Source organism: Scomber japonicus, chromosome 23 (assembly GCF_027409825.1).
Source record: "Scomber japonicus isolate fScoJap1 chromosome 23, fScoJap1.pri, whole genome shotgun sequence".
NCBI lineage: Eukaryota > Metazoa > Chordata > Actinopteri > Scombriformes > Scombridae > Scomber > Scomber japonicus.
The window spans coordinates 24,822,186-24,840,661 of NC_070600.1; the positions used below are offsets into that span (position 1 = coordinate 24,822,186).

Consider the following 18,476-nt stretch of genomic DNA (forward strand, 5'->3'; position numbering starts at 1 on the left):
CGTAGCTAGATGGAGTCTTTATCTGTCTGGTTTATTCATGTTTGTTGCTGAAATACGATCGGGAGCCTGCATGGGTTGTTTTATTTTGAAAGACGGAAGTTTTATTATTATGCCGATTCTGTGTCTGACTTCCTGTCTGGTGCAATCTGGTCTGTTGAGCTTTTCGCGAATTAGAAACAGCTCCGTAAAAAATAGAAATGCTGCGGATTGATAGCTGCTGAGACGCTGCCGGTGGAAACACTCTCATTGATTATAGAGGCAGCTATCAGCTCTGGTGACCATGGCACAGCTGTAACGCTCCACTGACAAAACCCAGTGGAAATTGGGCTTTACACCTTTATATTTTTATTTCTTTACACCTTTATATCTTTACACCTTTACATCACAGCTCTCCGTCTCTGTCCATGCTAACCATAGTTTGTTTCTTCCTTTAACATGTCAGGCCTTCTCTAAAGTGTTCGGTACGACGCCAGACGACCTGGACATGCACGTTATCTACGATGTCTCGCACAACATCGCCAAAGTGGAGGAGCACATGGTGGACGGGAAGCAGAAGACTCTCCTGATTCACCGCAAAGGCTCCACCAGAGCTTTCCCTCCGCACCACCCGCTCATCCCCGTCGACTACCAGGTTCTCCTCACCACTCACGCACACTGTAGACCTGTCCTTCATAAATGGGACTTTAGGTAGACATGAACACAAAGATCTGACTCTTTACAGCAGAAGGTTTTAAACTGGGAGGTATGAAGGGAGAGATGAGAGACAAATATCCTGCCTGAGTAAAAGAGACGGACAATTTTGGGTCTTTTCCATTATACAGTTCTAGCACTACTCAATTCGACTTGTTTTTTATTTTGATTCTCCATCAGGGATAGAATATAATAGAATAGAATAGAGTTTATTTCCATTTGCATAAATACAATACAGTACAGGCACATTGAAATTCTTGTGCATTCTCTCACAGTCATGTTAAAAAAAAAAAGGCAAGTAATTAAAGTACAAGTTAAAAAAGGGGCAGATAATCGGAAGGTAGCAGCTCGAAGGCTAGTGTAAGGTGCCTTTTGTCCAACGTGGTAAATGTGCCAGCAAAAAATATTAGGGTACAAAGGTTAAATAGTGGGAAAAGTGGAAGATGGTATTTTACTTTATCCTTATATTTGTATTATGATGTGATGTTTGTGTTACGACCCTGAATGTGTCTGTTCGTCTCATTGAATTGTCAACGTGCTGCTGGAGGTTTGAACAGAGTGTGTTTATGTGTGTTTATGTGTGTTTATGTGTGTTTATGTGTGTTTATGTGTGTTTGTGTGTTTGTGTCTCAGCTCACAGGTCAGCCGGTGCTCATCGGAGGAACGATGGGAACCTGCAGCTACGTCCTCACAGGAACCGAACAAGGCATGACGGAAACATTCGGCACCACGTGTCACGGAGCGGTACGAGTTACTTTATCATCTGATCACATGATTTACAGTCTGAAGAGCAAAGCTATACCTCGCTTTGTCTTTGCACACGACCGTGACAGGATGAGCTGTACAGTTTTATTTCGAGAACAAAGCTCCAGCATCTTTGTATAATAACGAGAGACAAACCTCTCTAAAGAAATCACCTCTGAATCTGTGCTGAGAGAGGAGCAGAGCTGCTTTACAATAAATAAATAAATAAATGAATAAATAAGGATTTTGATTGACAGTCAGTGTTTTCATCGTTCATCAAAACAGTGATCCAGCAATATCGTTCTCCTCTATCGTTATCATTGTGGTGTGATTGAACTCTTCCATCCACTCCATTAAAACTATATTTATAGTTATTGTTCTCAGTGCAGCTGGACCTTTGCTCTCTGCTTCTAATCATAGACTGTATAAAAGAAATGGACGTAACATCCATGACGTCACCCATTGGTTTGTGGACTGCTGCTCGGAAGCCAATAGTTTCTAATCTAGGCAGCGGCCATCTTGAAAATTTCAGGTGCATGCTGGAAAAATAAAAACACAGATTCTACTTATATGGGCATGAGGCGGAGCCATGGGCGGAGCGGGGAGGTTGCTATGGTTGGTAGGGCGGGATCTCGAGGACATTGGTCAATCAACCTGTCAATCAGGACGTAGCCACGCCCCTAATGCATACCCTGCTTTATCGTCACATATAAAATCAGGGAGGCCAAAATGTCCCAAATGAACATCATACTGCATTGAAGAAGGCTTTAAACTAGCGATTGAGACCATAAACACATTTTGAAAACGTTTACTGAGGTTAGAAATCAAGTGAGAAGTTGGTGAATTCTCCATTGACTTGTATAGAGACGGTCGCCCCCTGGTGGCCTTTTGATAGAATGCAGCAGAGGACCGGAGCTCCCCACCTGGTTCTAACACTAAAACTCGTCTCAGTCATTGTTTTTCTTTTCTTTTGATGTTTGACGTTATATTCTCCTCGTGTCTTGTCGTTCAGGGTCGCGCTCTGTCCCGAGCAAAGTCCCGCAGGAACTTGGACTTCCAGGACGTTCTGGACAAACTGGCGGACCAAGGAATCGCCATCAGAGTGGCTTCACCCAAACTCGTCATGGAGGAGGTGAGAATAAAAAACACACAAGTTAATATTTTAATGTTTCGTATGTTGTTTGGTTTAAAGCAGAATGGGGTTAAACTTATTTATATTAAAAGGCCACGAACAAGATCTGATGAGGGAAGGATTATTAAACAGATGGAAGGAAGGAGGGAAGAAAGAGAGGAAGGAGGGAAAGGGAGGAAGGAAGGAAAGAAAGAGGAAGGAAGGAAAGAGGGAAAGAAAGGAAGAAGGGAGGGTTAGGAGGAAGGAAGGAAGGAGGACAGAAACAAAGGAAATGAAGGAGAAGAAGACAGGGAGGAAAGAAGGGAAGGACAGAAGTAAGGAAGGAAAGAGGGAAAGAAGGAAGAAAGAAAGGATGGACAGACAGAATGGGGGAAGGAAAGAAGGACAGAAGGTAAGAAAGAAGTAAGAAAGGAGGGAATGAAGGAGAAGAAGACAGGAAGGAAAGATGGAAAGAAAGAAGGGAGGGAAAGAAGCAAGAAAGGGAAAGGGGAAAAAAAGACAGGAATGACAGATGGAATAAAGGAAGGAAAGGGAGGAAGGATGGACGGACGGACAGAATAAGGGAAGGAAGGAAGGAAAAGAAGACTGGAAGGAAAGAAGGAAGAAAGGAGAGCAGAAGGGGAGGAAGGACAGAAGGAAGGAAGGAAAGAAGGACGGACAGAATGAGGGAAAGAAAAGGGAAGGAGGGAAGGAGAGACAGATGGAAGGAAGGAAAAGAAGACAGGAAGTATAGCGGCCCGGTTCTGGCCCGCGGGCCTCATGTTTGACCTCCTGCTTTATGGCAACATTTGTGTTTGACGTCAGAATTACTGAAAGTTATTAAATGATTATTAGTTTTTACTTTGTGTTGAATTTAAACCTTCACACGTTTTAATCTCCTAAACGAAGACGATATTTAAGTTTTTTCTTTTCTTTTCTTTTCTCTTCAGGCTCCCGAATCGTATAAAAACGTGACGGATGTCGTGAACACGTGTCACGACGCAGGAATCAGCAAGAAAGCGATCAAACTGAGGCCGATCGCTGTGATTAAAGGCTGAAGCTGCACGACGCCGAACACACGGACTATTCATGACATCATCACACTGAGACACACGAGACAGATAAAAGACGGAGAGAGAGATAATCGCACTTATCTTTTGTTTTGGGTTTTTTTTTTTTTTTTGCTTTGGAGTGGAATTTAAGTTGAAGCTTGTGGAAAACAAGAACATGGAGATATTTGATTTCTAACCTGGAAATGTTTGTGTTCAAATGAAGTTTACCGTAAATGCTGAAATAATGCAGCACAAACATTTTTTGCCTGAATAAAAGTTGGGAATAAAACAATCAGGAATTTGAATCGCCTGCACTTTCTCGTACTGACTTCTCTTCATCCGTCCACACTGTTACTATGACGACAACGATGTGAGCGTCCACACTAAGAACGATAACTGTGACTGTTACTATGACGACGACGACGTGAGTGTCCACACTGTGAACGATAGCTATGACTGTTACTATGACGACGACGACGTGAGCGTCCACGCTGAGAACGATAACCTGACTGTTACTATGACGACGACGATGTAAGCGTCCACGCTGAGAACGATAACTATGACTGTTACTATGACGACGACGATGTAAGCGTCCACACTGAGAACGATAACTATGACCGTTACTATGACGACAACGGCGTGAGCGTCCACACTGAGAACGATAACTATGACTGTTACTATGACGACGACGGTGTGAGCATCCACACTGAGAACGATAACTATGACTGTTACTATGACGACAACGATGTTAGCGTCCTCACTGCGAACGATAACTATGACTGTTACTATGACGACAACGACGTGAGTGTCCACACTGAGAACGATAACTATGACTGTAATCAGTGTTGGGATGGTTACTTTTATAATGTATTCCCCTACAGATTACTGATTACATGTCCTAAAATGTAATCTGTAATGTATTCCCTTGGATTACTCAAGTAAATGTATGGTTTTAGTTAACACTTGCTTTAGAGAACAATCTTATTTCTGTCTTCAGAGAAAAACTTATGCAAATATACAAAACACAAATGTGGTACATTTTGTCCTGCAACTGATACTATTTAAAGAAAAACGGCATCCAAGCGTCAATGTTCTTCAATTTATTTTACCTTTATTAATTTCCACAGCTCAGAAATTAAAATCATTTTTTAAAATTTATTCTTAAATGTTGATGAATGAAGAAAAAATTGGGCTCCAGCAGTAAGTTCACGTCCTCTAGAAAGTAGTGCAGTTGGCTAAATGTGTCACAGTAGCACAGTTCAACCACTAGATGGCGACAGAAACCTTGTGTCGGCATTCATCCCTCATGCCATGTAAATGAATGGAAACTAGCTTGAATCGACTCAAAATGATCCAGAGACGTTGGAGTAGCTGTTACTGGGAGTATTTTGCGACCAGACAACTTTTAACCATAAAGACAGCGAAGGTAAGACATCATTTGTAGTTGTACATTTACGATAGGAAGGACGATAGGAAGTTTGTTTGGATTTTTCTTTGACGTTTATTTCGTGAGTCACGGTGTCATATGGTTATATTCATGCTTGTTTAACTGCACTGAGACGTTTTTAATCTATAGGGGGCGCTGTTGTCCCGCCGGCGGCTCTCATGCTTCAGAGGTTAATAGTTACCGGGTTAATTTCTCCACCCAATGATTATAATTTACATCACCTGACCGGCTAGCTAACGCGAATTAGCCAATTTAACTCAAGATGCTTCTTCAGATCAGACGTGGAGTCTCTGGATGCTGAACGCAGCTTGTTGAAGGTAAGTAAAGCTTGCAGTATTACCAGGTGTGTAGGTAAACTCTTCTCTGTATTTCAAAGCCATAAACGCATTTGGTGTTGTGTGGAAACTGCTCTCATTGATTTGCAGCATATGTGCGCGTGCATAATATCACCTGTACACGCACAGTGCAACCTGCGTGGTGCAGTAAAGTCATCTTTTTTAAAGAAAGTAACTGTATTCTGAATACACCAATTTAAACTGTAACTATAACGGAATAAAGTTACTGGTATTTTGAATATGTAACGCCGTTACATGTAATCCGTTACTCTCCAAACCTGGCTGTAACTATGACGACAACGATGTGAGCGTCCATACTGAGAACGATATCCTCCAATAAACAGCGGCGTCCAGTACCATTTTTGTGTATTATTTTATATTTATTATTAAGGCAAAATAACTCAATTTATGTCCATGGACATTATAATGAATAGGCTATAGGCTTAATATTAGTTTACATCCAGCGTGCTGCGTGGACTTCATTACATCTGCTGCACCGCTGCTACCACAATTATGAAAAGTTTATGACTGTGACTGTGACCCTCGTAAAAGTAATATTTTACAAATCTACATTATATAAACTAACGAAATTCATTAAAGTAAGTCATTTGGTGACTTCTAAGTCATTAAACTAAGTCTTACTTTTACTGGAGTAAAGAGTTGAATCAGTTTGTCTGCTTTTAGAGTCTTCGTACTGCATACTACACAGGCATGACTCAGAAGAACATGCTTACACACACTGTGCGTGTTTTATGAGAGCAAACAGTCTGTCTATGTTTCTGCTCAACGTGTCTGAGGAGACCGTGTTTGAGTTTCTTAAATACAGTCTATGGTTTGAGTACAGTTGGGTTTGAGGTGAGTGCGGGACAGCGGAGGAACAACTGGCCCTTATTGATTAGCTGTTATCCAATCCACTTAATGAATTAATATAGCAGGATTTGAACAAACACAAGATTTCCAAAGTGCTGCATTAACACAACAAATAGAAAACACAATAGAAGCACGACAGAAAGATAAAAGCAATACAATAAAATGTACTGCCTGCACAAGATAAAAATAAGCCTGTACACATAAAATCTACTGTGACTGCTGGATGTTGTACTGAGAGATAAACAGCAGAGCAGCAGAGTTCAGAGGTTGGAGCTGATTCAGTGTGATGATCAGAAGTGGTTCAGACTCGAGCTGCTGTGATGTTTCAGCAGCAGAGACACAGTCTGAGCTCAGATCTGCTCACTAACAGCCACTAACTGTTGTTCTTACTTTATAATAGAGAACAAAGCTCCAGAATCAGTGTCTAACAAACAGAGACAAACCTCTCTAAAGAAATCACTAAGTAAGGATTGTGATTGACAGTCAGTGTTTTTATCGTTCATCAAACCTCTCTGAAAGATATCCTTCTCCTCTATAGTTATAGTTATAGTTATAGTTATCGTGTGATTGAACTCTTCCATCCACTCCAATAAAACTATATTTATAGTTATTATCATTATAGTTATTGTTCTCAGTGCAGACGGACCTTTGCTCTCTGCTTCTAACACTAACACTCGTCTCAGTCATTTCTTTTTCTTTTCTTTTTTTGTCACTTTCACTGAACTAAACGTTTTCCTGCAGAGACGTAATAAAACCATAGACTGTATAAAAGAAATAGAATAGAAAGAATAGAAAGTTATAGAAAGAATAAAACACATTAAACTAAAATATTGATTCTGAAGAAAAAACCATGACAAACACGTCTCGACACGTTTTATTCAGTGTGAAGCTTCAATTTAATGTGAAACATATGGAAGTAAATCTGTGCCATCTGCTTTTGAATTTGAATTTCAAACACTGAATTTTTTTTTTCGTTGAAATAAGACTTTGAATTTTAAAAGCTGTTGAATTTCAAGAACAGAATTTTTTTTTTCCTCTGAATTTTTTCTAATGTTTAAAAAAATTCAGTGTAAAAAAATTCTTGAAATGTCTTCAAAAATTCAAAAATTCGATCCCTGAATCAAATCGTTCACCATCCAGCCAATCAAGTTACGCTCCGTTTACTCACCGAAGCGCCATCGTTGTTTCTGCCGGTAGCTGACATAGCTGAGACGTAGCTGAGACGTAGCTGACGTAGCTGACGTAGCTGAGACGTAGCTGACACGTAGCTGACACGTAGCTGAAACGTAGCTGAGACATAGCCGAGACATAGCCGAGACGTAGCTGAGACGTAGCTGAGACATAGCTGAGACGTAGCTGAGACGTAGCTGAGACGTAGCTGACGTAGCTGAGACATAGCTGAGACGTAGCTGAGACGTAGCTGAGACGTAGCTGAGACATAGCTGAGACGTAGCTGAGACGTAGCTGAGACATAGCTGAGACGTAGCTGAGACATAGCTGAGACGTAGCTGAGACGTAGCTGAGACGTAGCTGACGTAGCTGAGACGTAGCTGAGACGTAGCCGAGTGGGCTTAACCGCATATCTTCACCGCCTTCCTGTGTCGGGGGTCACAGGACAAACAGAGCGTAACTTGATTGGCTGGATGGTGAACGATTTGATTCAGGGATCGAATGCTTCTGTCTAGTTACCTGGATGTTGACTCTGAATTTTTTTACACTGAATTTTTTTAAACATTAGAAAAAATTCAGTGTAAAAAAAAATTCAGTGCTAAAAATTCAAATTCAAAAGCAGATGGCACAGATTTACTTCCATGGGAATATCTGCACAGGAAATGTGGCATAGACTGAGTGAAAATATTACAAAATTAAAAATTAAAAAATCAACTAAATCACTTTATTTCTGCTGTGAGTTTGCAACTTTAAGAAAATCTTTAAAAAAAAACAAAACCCCACATCTGCTTCTTTTTTTGTCCAATAAAAACTTTTCATTTCCTGCACAGTTGTTTCACATTAAAAGCTCTCTAGACTTTTACTGTAAAACATCTGTGCAGGAAATGAAGAGTTTTCTTGACAAAAGCTTTTAAACGGTAGAAAAAAGACAAAATGAGAACAGAGTTTGAGTTTCTCTTTTTAACAGAACTCATGTTTTCATTCACTAAACCATTATAAAGTTAACGTGTGTTTGCTAGATGATTTCTTTATTTTAACAAAGCTTAAATAAATCTTATAACGTTGGAAAGCCTTTTTATTTCCCTTTTAAATGGAAACACATTAATAAGGAACATTAATATTTAAATGACCAGAGAGTCCAGTTAATGTTAATGTTGCAGCTTCATGAGTAAAAGAGAGAAAAACTTCACATTTCAGAGTAAAAGTTGTCCAGTAGAGTCTGACTCTGGTTCAGGAGGTTGTATTTTACCAGATGATGAAACAGGAAAAGTGTTTTTAATGATTTATTCTCTGCTGAGTTTGTTTTTCTTTTCAGTTCTAGATTAGAAACTAATGTTAGTTCATCAGTTAGTTCATTAACTCTCACCAGGAGAGTTAAAACCACGCGGGGAGTTCAGGTCCTCTGAAATGAGGCCAACCAGGAAGTAACTTAGAGCTGCATTCTATCAAAAGGCCACCAGGGGGCGACCGTCTCTATACAAGTCAATGGAGAATTCACCAACTTCTCACTTGATTTCTAACCTCAGTAAACGTTTTCAAAATGTGTTTATGGTCTCAATCGCTAGTTTAAAGCCTTCTTCAATGCAGTATGATGTTCATTTGGGACATTTTGGCCTCCCTGATTTTATATGTGACGATAAAGCAGGGTATGCATTAGGGCGTGGCTACGTCCTGATTGACAGGTTGATTGACCAATGTCCTCGAGATCCAGCCCTCGTAACCATAGCAACCTCCCTGCTCCGCCCATGGCCCCGCCTCATGCCCATATAAGTAGAATCCGTGTTTTTATTTTTCCCAGCATGCATCTGAAATTTTCAAGATGGCACTGCCCAGATCCGAAACTATTGGCTTACGAGCAGCAGTCCATAAATCAATGGGTGACGTCACGGATGTTACGTCTGTTTCTTTTATACAGTCTGTGGTTATAACCTCATTAAAAGGAAGGGAGGAAGGAAAGATGGAAGGAAATAAGGAAGGAAGGAAGGAAGGAAGAGAAGACAGTTAGTTTTTTATTGGTTGGCAGCTTCTTCACAGTATCACGTTGCATAATTCAGTTTATTCATTTCATCCTGAAATCGTCACAAATATATAAAATTCACTGTTCTGGTCACGTTTCATGTTTCTGATGAACGAGAAAAAGATCAAATATAAAGAATGACGAGAATAAAAAACAGCCAAACGTTAATATATAAAATGATTTAGAGTTTTAATTATAAGATTAAAAATGAAATATTAATGAAGAGTTATAAGATAAGAGGTCAAATATATGAAAGTAAATGTTTTAAAGTCAAAATTATAGAGGGAAGGAAGGAAGAAAGGGGGATGGAGGGAGGGAGGAAAGAAGGAAGGAGGGAGGAAAGAAGGAAGGAAGGAGGGAGGAAAGAAGGAAGGAAGGAAGAAAGGGGGATGGAAGAAGGAAAGGAGGGAGGAACGAAAGAAGGAAGGGAGGAAGGAGGGAAGGAAAGAAGGGCGGAGAGGGAGAGAGGAAGGAAGGAAAGAAGGAAGGGGGATGGAAGAAGGAAAGAAGGAGGGAGGGAGGAAAGAAGGAAGGAAGGAGGGAGGAAAGAAGGAAGGAAGGAGGAAGGAAAGAAGGAAATAAGGAAGAAAGGGGGATGGAAGAAGGAAAGGAGGGAGGAACAAAAGAAGGAAGGGAGGCAGGAGGGAAGGAAAGAAGGACGGAGAGGGAGAAAGGAAGGGAAGAAGGAAGGGGGATGGAAGAAGGAAAGAAGGAGGGAGGGAGGAGGGAAGGAAAGAAGGACGGAGAGAGGGAGGAAGGAAGGAAAGAAGGAAGAGGGAAGGGAGGGAGAGGAAAGAAAGAGAGAAGGAAGGAGGGAGGGAGGGAGGAAAGAAGGAAGGGAGGTACTCCTTTCCTTCCTTCCTTCCATCCTCCTTTCCTTCCTTCCTTATTCCTTCCCTCCTTTCCTTCCTTATTCCTTCCTTCCTCCCTCCCTCCTTTCCTTCCTTCTTCCAACCTTCCTCCCTCTCTCCGTCCTTCTTTCCTTCCCTCCTCCCTCCCTCCTTCTTTCCTTCTTCCATCCCCCTTCCTTCTTCCCTTCCTTTCTCCCTCTCCGTCCTTCTTTCCTCCCTCCTTAAATAATAACGACAGCAACACTTTTATGAAATTATTACATTTTATTTAAATTCAAATTTTAAGAATGAAAATGAGTCAAAAGTTTTAAACATTTCATAATTTTGGCTTTTTTTAAATTTTATTTCCATCAGTCTGAACATTTTCATCCTTTTCTTTTTTTTTTAATTCATTTTATGACAGTATTTGTCTCCCGTAGCTTCCAGATGGAAATGATTTAAAAAAACAAAAAAAACTAAACTAGGAACTTTTTATTTACAGTTTTAACATCTTATTCTCTTATTTACACTTTTGTTCCTCCTTTAGATTCATTTCCATCTGAAGTTAAAGAGCACAGGACACGTTCCTCTCTCTCTTCATGTCTCCCGTCTCAATCTGCTGCTTTTTTTTAATAAAGGCAAAAAAATACCAAAAAAAAAAAAAAACCCAGAAGAAATAAAAAGCCTGAAACTTTCATTATTGTTCCAGGAAACTTAAATATTCCTCTAAGATTGTTTCTTCCTTTTAAATCACAAAACCAGCACGAAGGGTCGATGTCGCTCTACAGCAGAGGGGTCCAACTCATTTGCATTCAAGGGAAGGAAGGAAGGAAGGAAGGAAGGACATACAGAAAGAAGGAAGGAAGATGGAAGGGAGGAAGGGAAGAAGGAAGGAAGGTAAGAAGGAAGGGCAGATGGATGGAAGGAAGGAAGATGGAAGGGAGGAAGGACGAAAGGAAGGAAGGAAGGGAGGAAGGTAAGAAGGAAGGAAGGGAGGTAAGAAGGAAGAAAGGACAGAAGGAAGGTAGGAAGGAAGGACAGATGGATGAAAGGGAGGAAGGAAAAGAAGGAAAGTGGGCCAGATTAGACCTCTCGGCGGGCCGCATGTTTGACCCCCCTGCTGTACAGCCAATCAATACAAATAAAATAAAATAAAATAAGAGCTGTTGAGATGACACAGAACATATTTTGCTTTTTCAATTTAAATCTGAAATCCCCCCAAAAAAAAAAGACCCTTGAAGGCAAACCGCACGCGTAGCCGAGCTGAAAGCACTTTAATGTTTCACTTCAATCCTCAGAAAAATATTCAAATGCCACTTTTAAATAAAAATAATACAATTCAGCCCTTTTATTGTTCGTCCAATCAGTGGCAGCTAAAATTAAAAAAAAACTCTCTACTGTGTTTGTCTAACGAGGTTTCCTAGAGTAAAGCTAGCATCGGTTCATCGGTTCATCGGAGGTTTGATCGGATCGTTGGAGGATAATTACCGACTCCTTTTCTCCCACACAGGAAGGAAGCATCCACAACAAAAAAAAAAAAAAACAAAAAAAAAAGCCTCTCCGTTTCCATGACGACGGCGACGACTCCGCAGAGAAGCTCTCCACGTGTATCCGATGCAGCGGCCGAGCTTCTTTTCTGTCTCTGAGTCCGTCGGCTCGGCTCGGTCCGGTCCGGTTCCTCCACAGACCGACCGACCGACCGGCCGCGTGATGCTTTTACTGTTTAAGTGCAAAAAGCAGCTTCCTATGCTAACGTCCTTTTTTTTTCTTCTTCTTCGTTGGTGGTGGTGGTGGTGTTGTAAAAAAAAAAAAAAAAAGTGGCGTGTACGACCACTTCCTGTCAAAAGTGTCCTTTTCAGTCCCGGTGAACTTCCAGTTTTTATTCCCTACAGCTTCCCTCGCTGGAAGAACGCCTGAGAGGAGGAAGAGGAGGGGGAGGAGGAGAGGAGGAAGAGGAGGGAGAGGAAAGGGGAGGGGGAGGAGAAGGGGAGGGGGAGGAGAAGAGGAGGGGGAAGAGGAAGGAGGAGGAGGAGGAGGAGAAAGAAGAATAGGTGGAGAGGAGGAGGAGTAGGAGGAGGAAGGAGAGGGGGAGGAGGAAGAAGAGGTTGAGGAAGGAGAGGAGGAGGAGAAGAGGAGGAAGAAGAGGAAAAGTAGAGAGGAGGAGGAGTAGGAGGAAGAAGAAGAGGAGGAAGAAGAAGAGGAAAAGTAGAGAGGAGGAGGAGAAGAGGAGGGGGATGGGGAAGAGGAGGAGGAGGAGAAGAAGAAGAGTCATTAGCTGATCAAACTGAACCAATCACTGATTATTGATTATAATAATAATAATCAAACAAACCTTGATGTAGTTTTTCAGGACTTTGATGTCTGGCTGCTGGATGACTTGACACAGTTCCTGTTACAAACACATCATCATTATTCTAACTCTTTAATCCTACATTTCCCATAATGCAGCTGGTTTGTATCTTCTCTCTTTTTTTTAATCCTGCTTAACTAACCTGTGAGATTTCCGGCGACACCTGCAGCGATGGAAGATACTCCTGCTGCAAGAAGTGAATAAACTCCGGCCCCTAAAACCAGGAGAGGAGGAGAGGAGAGGAGAGGAGGAGGAGGAGGAGGGGAGAGGAGAGGAGAGGAGAGGAGAGGAGGGGAGGGGAGGGGAGGAGAGGAGGAGAGGAGAGTTCAGAAAAGTCACCATGATTTAAAGAAGAAAGAAACTACTGGTGAAGACGAGATGGTTTTTACCCGTTTGAGATGAATCATTTTCAGCGTGACGGCGCACTCCGACAGCGTCTGCAGAACAAAGCAGAGTCAAACAGGAAGTAACCCTAACCCTAACCCAGGACTGGATGAAAACACACAGCGGAGAGTAGGCATGGGCCGGTTACCGGTTCCAAGCTAAACCACGGTATGAAAAAGTCACGGTTTCAAAACCATTAAAATGTTTCGTCACACCGTTCCTGCGGTATGGTACAGTCTGTGGGTATGATGCAGTCTGTGGTATGATACAGTCTGTGGGTATGATACAGTCTGTGGGTATGATACAATCTGTGGGTATGAGCGAGTTTTTTAATGTGACGTCTGGTCAGAGAGAGAGTGGAGGTTCCTCAGGTTGTGTGCAGCTGCAGCGTGAAGTACAACCCCTCCCGTACTCCGGTTGCTGATACAAGCAGGTAGCTCTGCAGGCTGTATGATGGCTGAAGGAGGCAAACCCCCCGAACTTTCCCCTCCGTCTCAAAGGACCAAGTCGGCTGTATTTATACTTCGGCTACCGTAAAAAGACAGACGGCTGCGGTTTGGAGGAAGAAGATAACGGACAGTAGCAGCGCGAGGAGGCAATACAGCCAATATGATCGTGAGCAAGTCTCCAAACTGTTGAGTCTGTGGGTATGATACAGTCTGGGGTATGATACAGTCTGGGGTATGATACAGTCTGTGGTATGATACAGTCTGTGGGTATGATACAGTCTGTGGGTATGATACAGTCTGTGGTATGATACAGTCTGTGGTATGATACAGTCTGGGTATGATACAGTCTGTGGTATGATACAGTCTGTGGTATGATACAGTCTGTGGGTATGATACAGTCTGTGGGTATGATACAGTCTGTGGTATGATACAGTCTGTGGGTATGATACAGTCTGTGGGTATGATACAGTCTGTGGTATGATACAGTCTGTGGTATGATACAGTCTGTGGTATGATACAGTCTGTGGTATGATACAGTCTGTGGTATGATACAGTCTGTGGTATGATACAGTCTGTGGTATGATACAGTCTGTGGTATGATACAGTCTGTGGGTATGATACAGTCTGTGGGTATGATACAGTCTGTGGGTATGATACAGTCTGTGGTATGATACAGTCTGTGGTAGGATACAGTCTGTGGGTATGATACAGTCTGTGGTATGGTACAGTCTGTGGGTATGATACAGTCTGTGGTAGGATACAGTCTGTGGGTATGATACAGTCTGTGGTATGATACAGTCTGTGGTATGATACAGTCTGTGGTAGGATACAGTCTGTGGGTATGATACAGTCTGTGGTATGGTACAGTCTGTGGGTATGATACAGTGTGTGGTATGATACAGTCTGCGGGTATGAGCGGGTTTTTTAATGTGACGTCTGGTCAGAGAGAGAGTGGAGGTTCCTCAGGTCGTGTGCAGCTGCAGCGTGAAGTCCAACCCCTCCCGTACTCCGGCTGCTGTTACAAGCAGGTAGCTCTGCAGGCTGTATGATGGCTGAAGGAGGCGAGCCCCCCGAACTTCCCCCCCGAACTTTCCCCTCCGTCTAAAAGCACCAAGTCGGCTGTATTTATACTTCGGCTACCGTAAAAACACAGACGGCTGCGGCTCGGAGGAAGAAGGTAACGGACAGTAGCAGCGCGAGGAGGAAGAAGGTCCCGGACAGTAGCAGCGCGAGGAGGAAATACAGCCAATATGATCGTGAGCAAGTCTCCAAAAACTGTTGATTCAGTTTTAAGCTCCTGCTGCATTTATTTATATTTATCTTAGATGTGTTTTTACTTTATTCTATTATTTATGTTCTGATCTTGAGCCGCAGGTTCAGTGATTGCATTTATTTGCACTAAAAATAATTTATTTATGTCGTGACTTGAGTTGCAGGTTTAGGACTGCATTTATTTTTTTATCATTTATTTAGAAATGATTCAGTTATTTTTTATTATTATTTATTTTAAATACATATTTACTAAAAATAAAAGACCGTTCAATGGGGGGGAAAAAAAAATTTTTTGTTTGTTTTTAAATACAGACATTTCAAAATATCACATTTTAGAGCCGTAATCATAAAACCGTGAAACCGTGATATTTTTACCTCAGGTTATCATACCGTCAGAATCTCATACCGGCCCATGCCTAGCGGAGAGAGAGAGAGACTCACCAGGACCGTCTGAGCATCCGAGAGGTCAAAGGTCGGTTTGAGAGGAGCCAGGAAACAGGCAGGGACGATGTGTTTGTAGATGAAGTCTGGGAAACCAACCATGCCGTCTTTACCTCCTGCAGGGTTCATCACACAGAGACAGAGAAGAAGGAAATACTAAGAAATACTCAGTACATGGACGAGAAGTAGTAGTAGTACTTTATGTAGTAGTAGTAGTACTGCAGTAATAGTAGCAGTAGTAGTAGTACTGCAGTAATAGTAGTAGTAGTACTGCAGTAATAGTAGTAGTACAGCAGTAATTGTAGTAGTAGTAGTAGTATTTTTTGTAGTAGTAGTAGTACTTTTGTAATTGTATTAATAGTAGTAGTACTTTCTGTAGTAATATTAGTACTGCAGTAATAGTAGTAGTACTCTCAGTAGTAGTAGAAATAGTAGTAGTACTTTGTGTTGTAGTAATAGTAGTACTTTCTGTAGTATTAGTAGCAGTAGTAGTTAGTAACTAATAAATACAGACTACATGGCAGAGGGTTAAAGGTGTTTTAATGAATGTTTTCTGACCCCACAGCTCCACCAGTTTGGAGAGGATGATGAAGCAGGTTTTCTGAGCGATGGGATCAGGGAAGTCCACGGCTCCCTGGATGATGGTGAACACCACACGCTCGATGTTCTCCGCTCCTAAAAAACACAAACATATGAGTCCATGCTGCATCCCAGCACTAACAAAGCCGTTTCTATGACAACATCATCTTCAAACATGCTACCACTCAGCGACTGCAGCTATAGACAAGCAGCAACAGTAATAGTACTTTATGTAGTAGTGGTGGTAGTAGTACTTTATGTAGTAGTGGTGGTAGTAGTACTTTATGTAGTAGTAGTAGTAACAGTAGTAGTAGTAGTAGTAGTACTTTTTGTCGTGGTAGTACTTTATGTAGTAGTAGTAGAAGTACTTTATGTACTAGTAACAGTAGTAGTAGTAGTAGTATTAGTAGTAGTAACAGTAGTAGTAGTAGTACTTTATGTAGTAGTATTTTTTGTAGTAATAGTAGTACTAGTTGTAGACTCCTCCCCCTCTCCGCTGCGCTCACCCTGATTGGCCATGACCTCGTTCATGCCACTTCCTGTGACGGTCTGGATGAAGCTGAAGTAGCTCCTCCTCAGCATCTGCTTCTCCAGCGCGGCCGCCTGGTCGTTGTCCTCCGCCGGTCGCGCCAGCACCTCGAAGATGGCGTGCACCAGCGGCATGAACACCTGCTGCAGGAACGGGGACACCTGCCGCTGCCATGGCAACGAGAGGGACAGGAAGTTACCTCACCGATCACTGATTATACGACTGAACTCAGCTGCAGGTGATGTCTTTAGAAACTCTAATCTCGCTCTTGTCAGTTAATGGTGGTGTTCACGGTTGCCATGACAACAAAGGTTGCATATCTTTAAGGAATTTGATGATTTGAACCCAAACTATGATCTTTACATAGTTCTAATCAAGTAAACTAGACATGAACCACAGCTTAGTCACACCTTAAAACATCTTTATTATCACTCCATAAAGATTCTCATGTGTGAAAATGCTAAATTAAAGAGACACAGAGACAGAGAGACACACACACACACAGAGAGACACACAGAGAGAGACACAAACACAGAGAGAGAGAGACACACACACACACACACACACAGACACACACACACAGAGAGACACACACACACAGAGACACACACACACACACACAGAGAGAGAGAGACACACACACAGAGAGACACACACACACACACACAGAGAGCGACACACACAGAGAGAGACACACACACACACACACACACAGAGAGACCACACACACAGACACACACACACACACACACACACACACACACACACACACACACACACACATAATCATTCATTAATGGTACTGGAGGTTAAAAGCTTAGCTGTGGTCTACCTTGAACTTGGCGGTGATCTGGCTGATGAGTGGGATGAACTCCTGCAGGTCTTTGGCCTCGCAGTCCTTCAGCATGTGCTCGGAGGCGGCGGGGATGAAGGGCAGCACCTCCTCCTCCATGCAGATGATCATACGGTGCAGGAAGGAGCGCACGGAGCTCCGCAGCACCCCCCGCTGGACGGGGCAGCTCAGCGCAGGCAGGAAGGTCTGCAGACAGTCTCTGTAGACCTCCGTACACCCACACTGCTTCACCGTCTGCTTGTTACTGAACGCCTTACTGGTCCGACTGGAGAGAGGGGGAGAGGGGGAGGGAGAGAGGGGGTGAGAGAGAGAGAGAGAGAGAGAGAGAGGGGTGAGAGAGAGAGAGGTGAGAGAGAGAGAAGTGAGAGAGAGAGAGAGAAGTGAGAGAGAGAGAGAGGGAGGGGTGAGAGAGAGAGGGAGAGAGAGATAGAGGGGAAAGAGAGAGAGAGGAGGGGAGAGAGAGAGAGAGAGGATAGAGAGAGAGAGAGAGGAGAGACGAGCGAGAGGGAGAGAGAGAGAGAGAGAGGGAGGAAAGAGAGAGAGAGACAGACAGAGGAGAGAGAGAGAGAGGAGAGACAGAGAGAGAGAGAGGGGAAAGAGAGAGAGAGAGGGGAAAGAGAGAGAGGAGGGAGAGGAGAGAGAGAGACAGAGGAGAGAGAGAGAGAGAGTAGCAACAGAGAGTTGAGAGAGAGAGGAGGGAGAGGAGAGAGAGAGAACAGAGGGAGAGAGAGAGAGAGAGACAGAGAGAGAGAGAGACAGAGAGAGAGAGAGAGACAGAGAGAGAGAGAGAGGAGGGAGAGGAGAGAGAGATAAGTACCAGCAGCAGCAGACATCATTAATCTATATAATAATGGACGTGTGTAATCAGCTGATCTCACCTGGCGAAGCCGACCGCGTGGCTCAGACAGTCGGCGAGGGCGGCCTGGCGCTCCTCCTCCGTCTCCTGCGGCATTTTGGCGAGCAGCAGGCGGAAAGCGTCCATGAGCGGCGTCAGCAGGCTCCTCATCAGCGCCTGCTTCCTCTCCGCTGGACTCTCACCGTTCACGATGAGGACGCCCGCCGCCTCGAACATGAACAGCTGGTCGTCGTTGGTCAGCAGAGCCGGGAAACCGTTCTCTGCAGAGACCAGAGACAGGATGTGATGTCATTTTAACCTTTGACCCTCCTGTTGTTCTCAGGTCAAGGAAGGAAGGAAAGGAGAGAAGGAGAGGAGGAGGAAGGAAAGGAGTAAGGAGGAGGGAGGAAGAAGGAAAGGAGGAAGGAAGGAAGGAAAGGAGGGAGGAAGGAAGGAAGGAGGGAGGGAGGAAGGAAGGAAGGAGGGAGGGAGGGAGAAGGAAGGAAGGAAGGAGAGGA

General features: G+C 43.1%; 2 protein-coding genes across 2 annotated transcripts in view; one reads left to right on the forward strand and one right to left on the reverse strand.

The window, feature by feature from the left end:
* The window catches only part of rtcb (RNA 2',3'-cyclic phosphate and 5'-OH ligase), a 12,035-nt gene extending 8,069 nt beyond the window's left edge, over nt 1–3,966 (forward strand). The window contains exons 9-12 of the mRNA XM_053343995.1: nt 443–631; nt 1,324–1,434; nt 2,447–2,566; nt 3,496–3,966. Coding sequence (XP_053199970.1) covers nt 443–631; nt 1,324–1,434; nt 2,447–2,566; nt 3,496–3,603 — 528 coding nt within the window. The 3' untranslated portion in view covers nt 3,604–3,966. The remainder of the gene's footprint in view (nt 1–442; nt 632–1,323; nt 1,435–2,446; nt 2,567–3,495) is intronic.
* Nucleotides 3,967–11,945: 7,979 nt separating this feature from the next.
* The window catches only part of LOC128353153 (exportin-T-like), a 15,247-nt gene continuing 8,716 nt past the window's right edge, over nt 11,946–18,476 (reverse strand). Inside the window, exons 6-14 of the mRNA XM_053313834.1 lie at nt 18,002–18,237; nt 17,103–17,388; nt 16,248–16,437; nt 15,721–15,837; nt 15,163–15,278; nt 13,006–13,053; nt 12,759–12,830; nt 12,599–12,655; nt 11,946–12,179 (exon numbers count right to left, since the gene is read on the reverse strand). Coding sequence (XP_053169809.1) covers nt 12,153–12,179; nt 12,599–12,655; nt 12,759–12,830; nt 13,006–13,053; nt 15,163–15,278; nt 15,721–15,837; nt 16,248–16,437; nt 17,103–17,388; nt 18,002–18,237 — 1,149 coding nt within the window. The 3' untranslated portion in view covers nt 11,946–12,152. The remainder of the gene's footprint in view (nt 12,180–12,598; nt 12,656–12,758; nt 12,831–13,005; nt 13,054–15,162; nt 15,279–15,720; nt 15,838–16,247; nt 16,438–17,102; nt 17,389–18,001; nt 18,238–18,476) is intronic.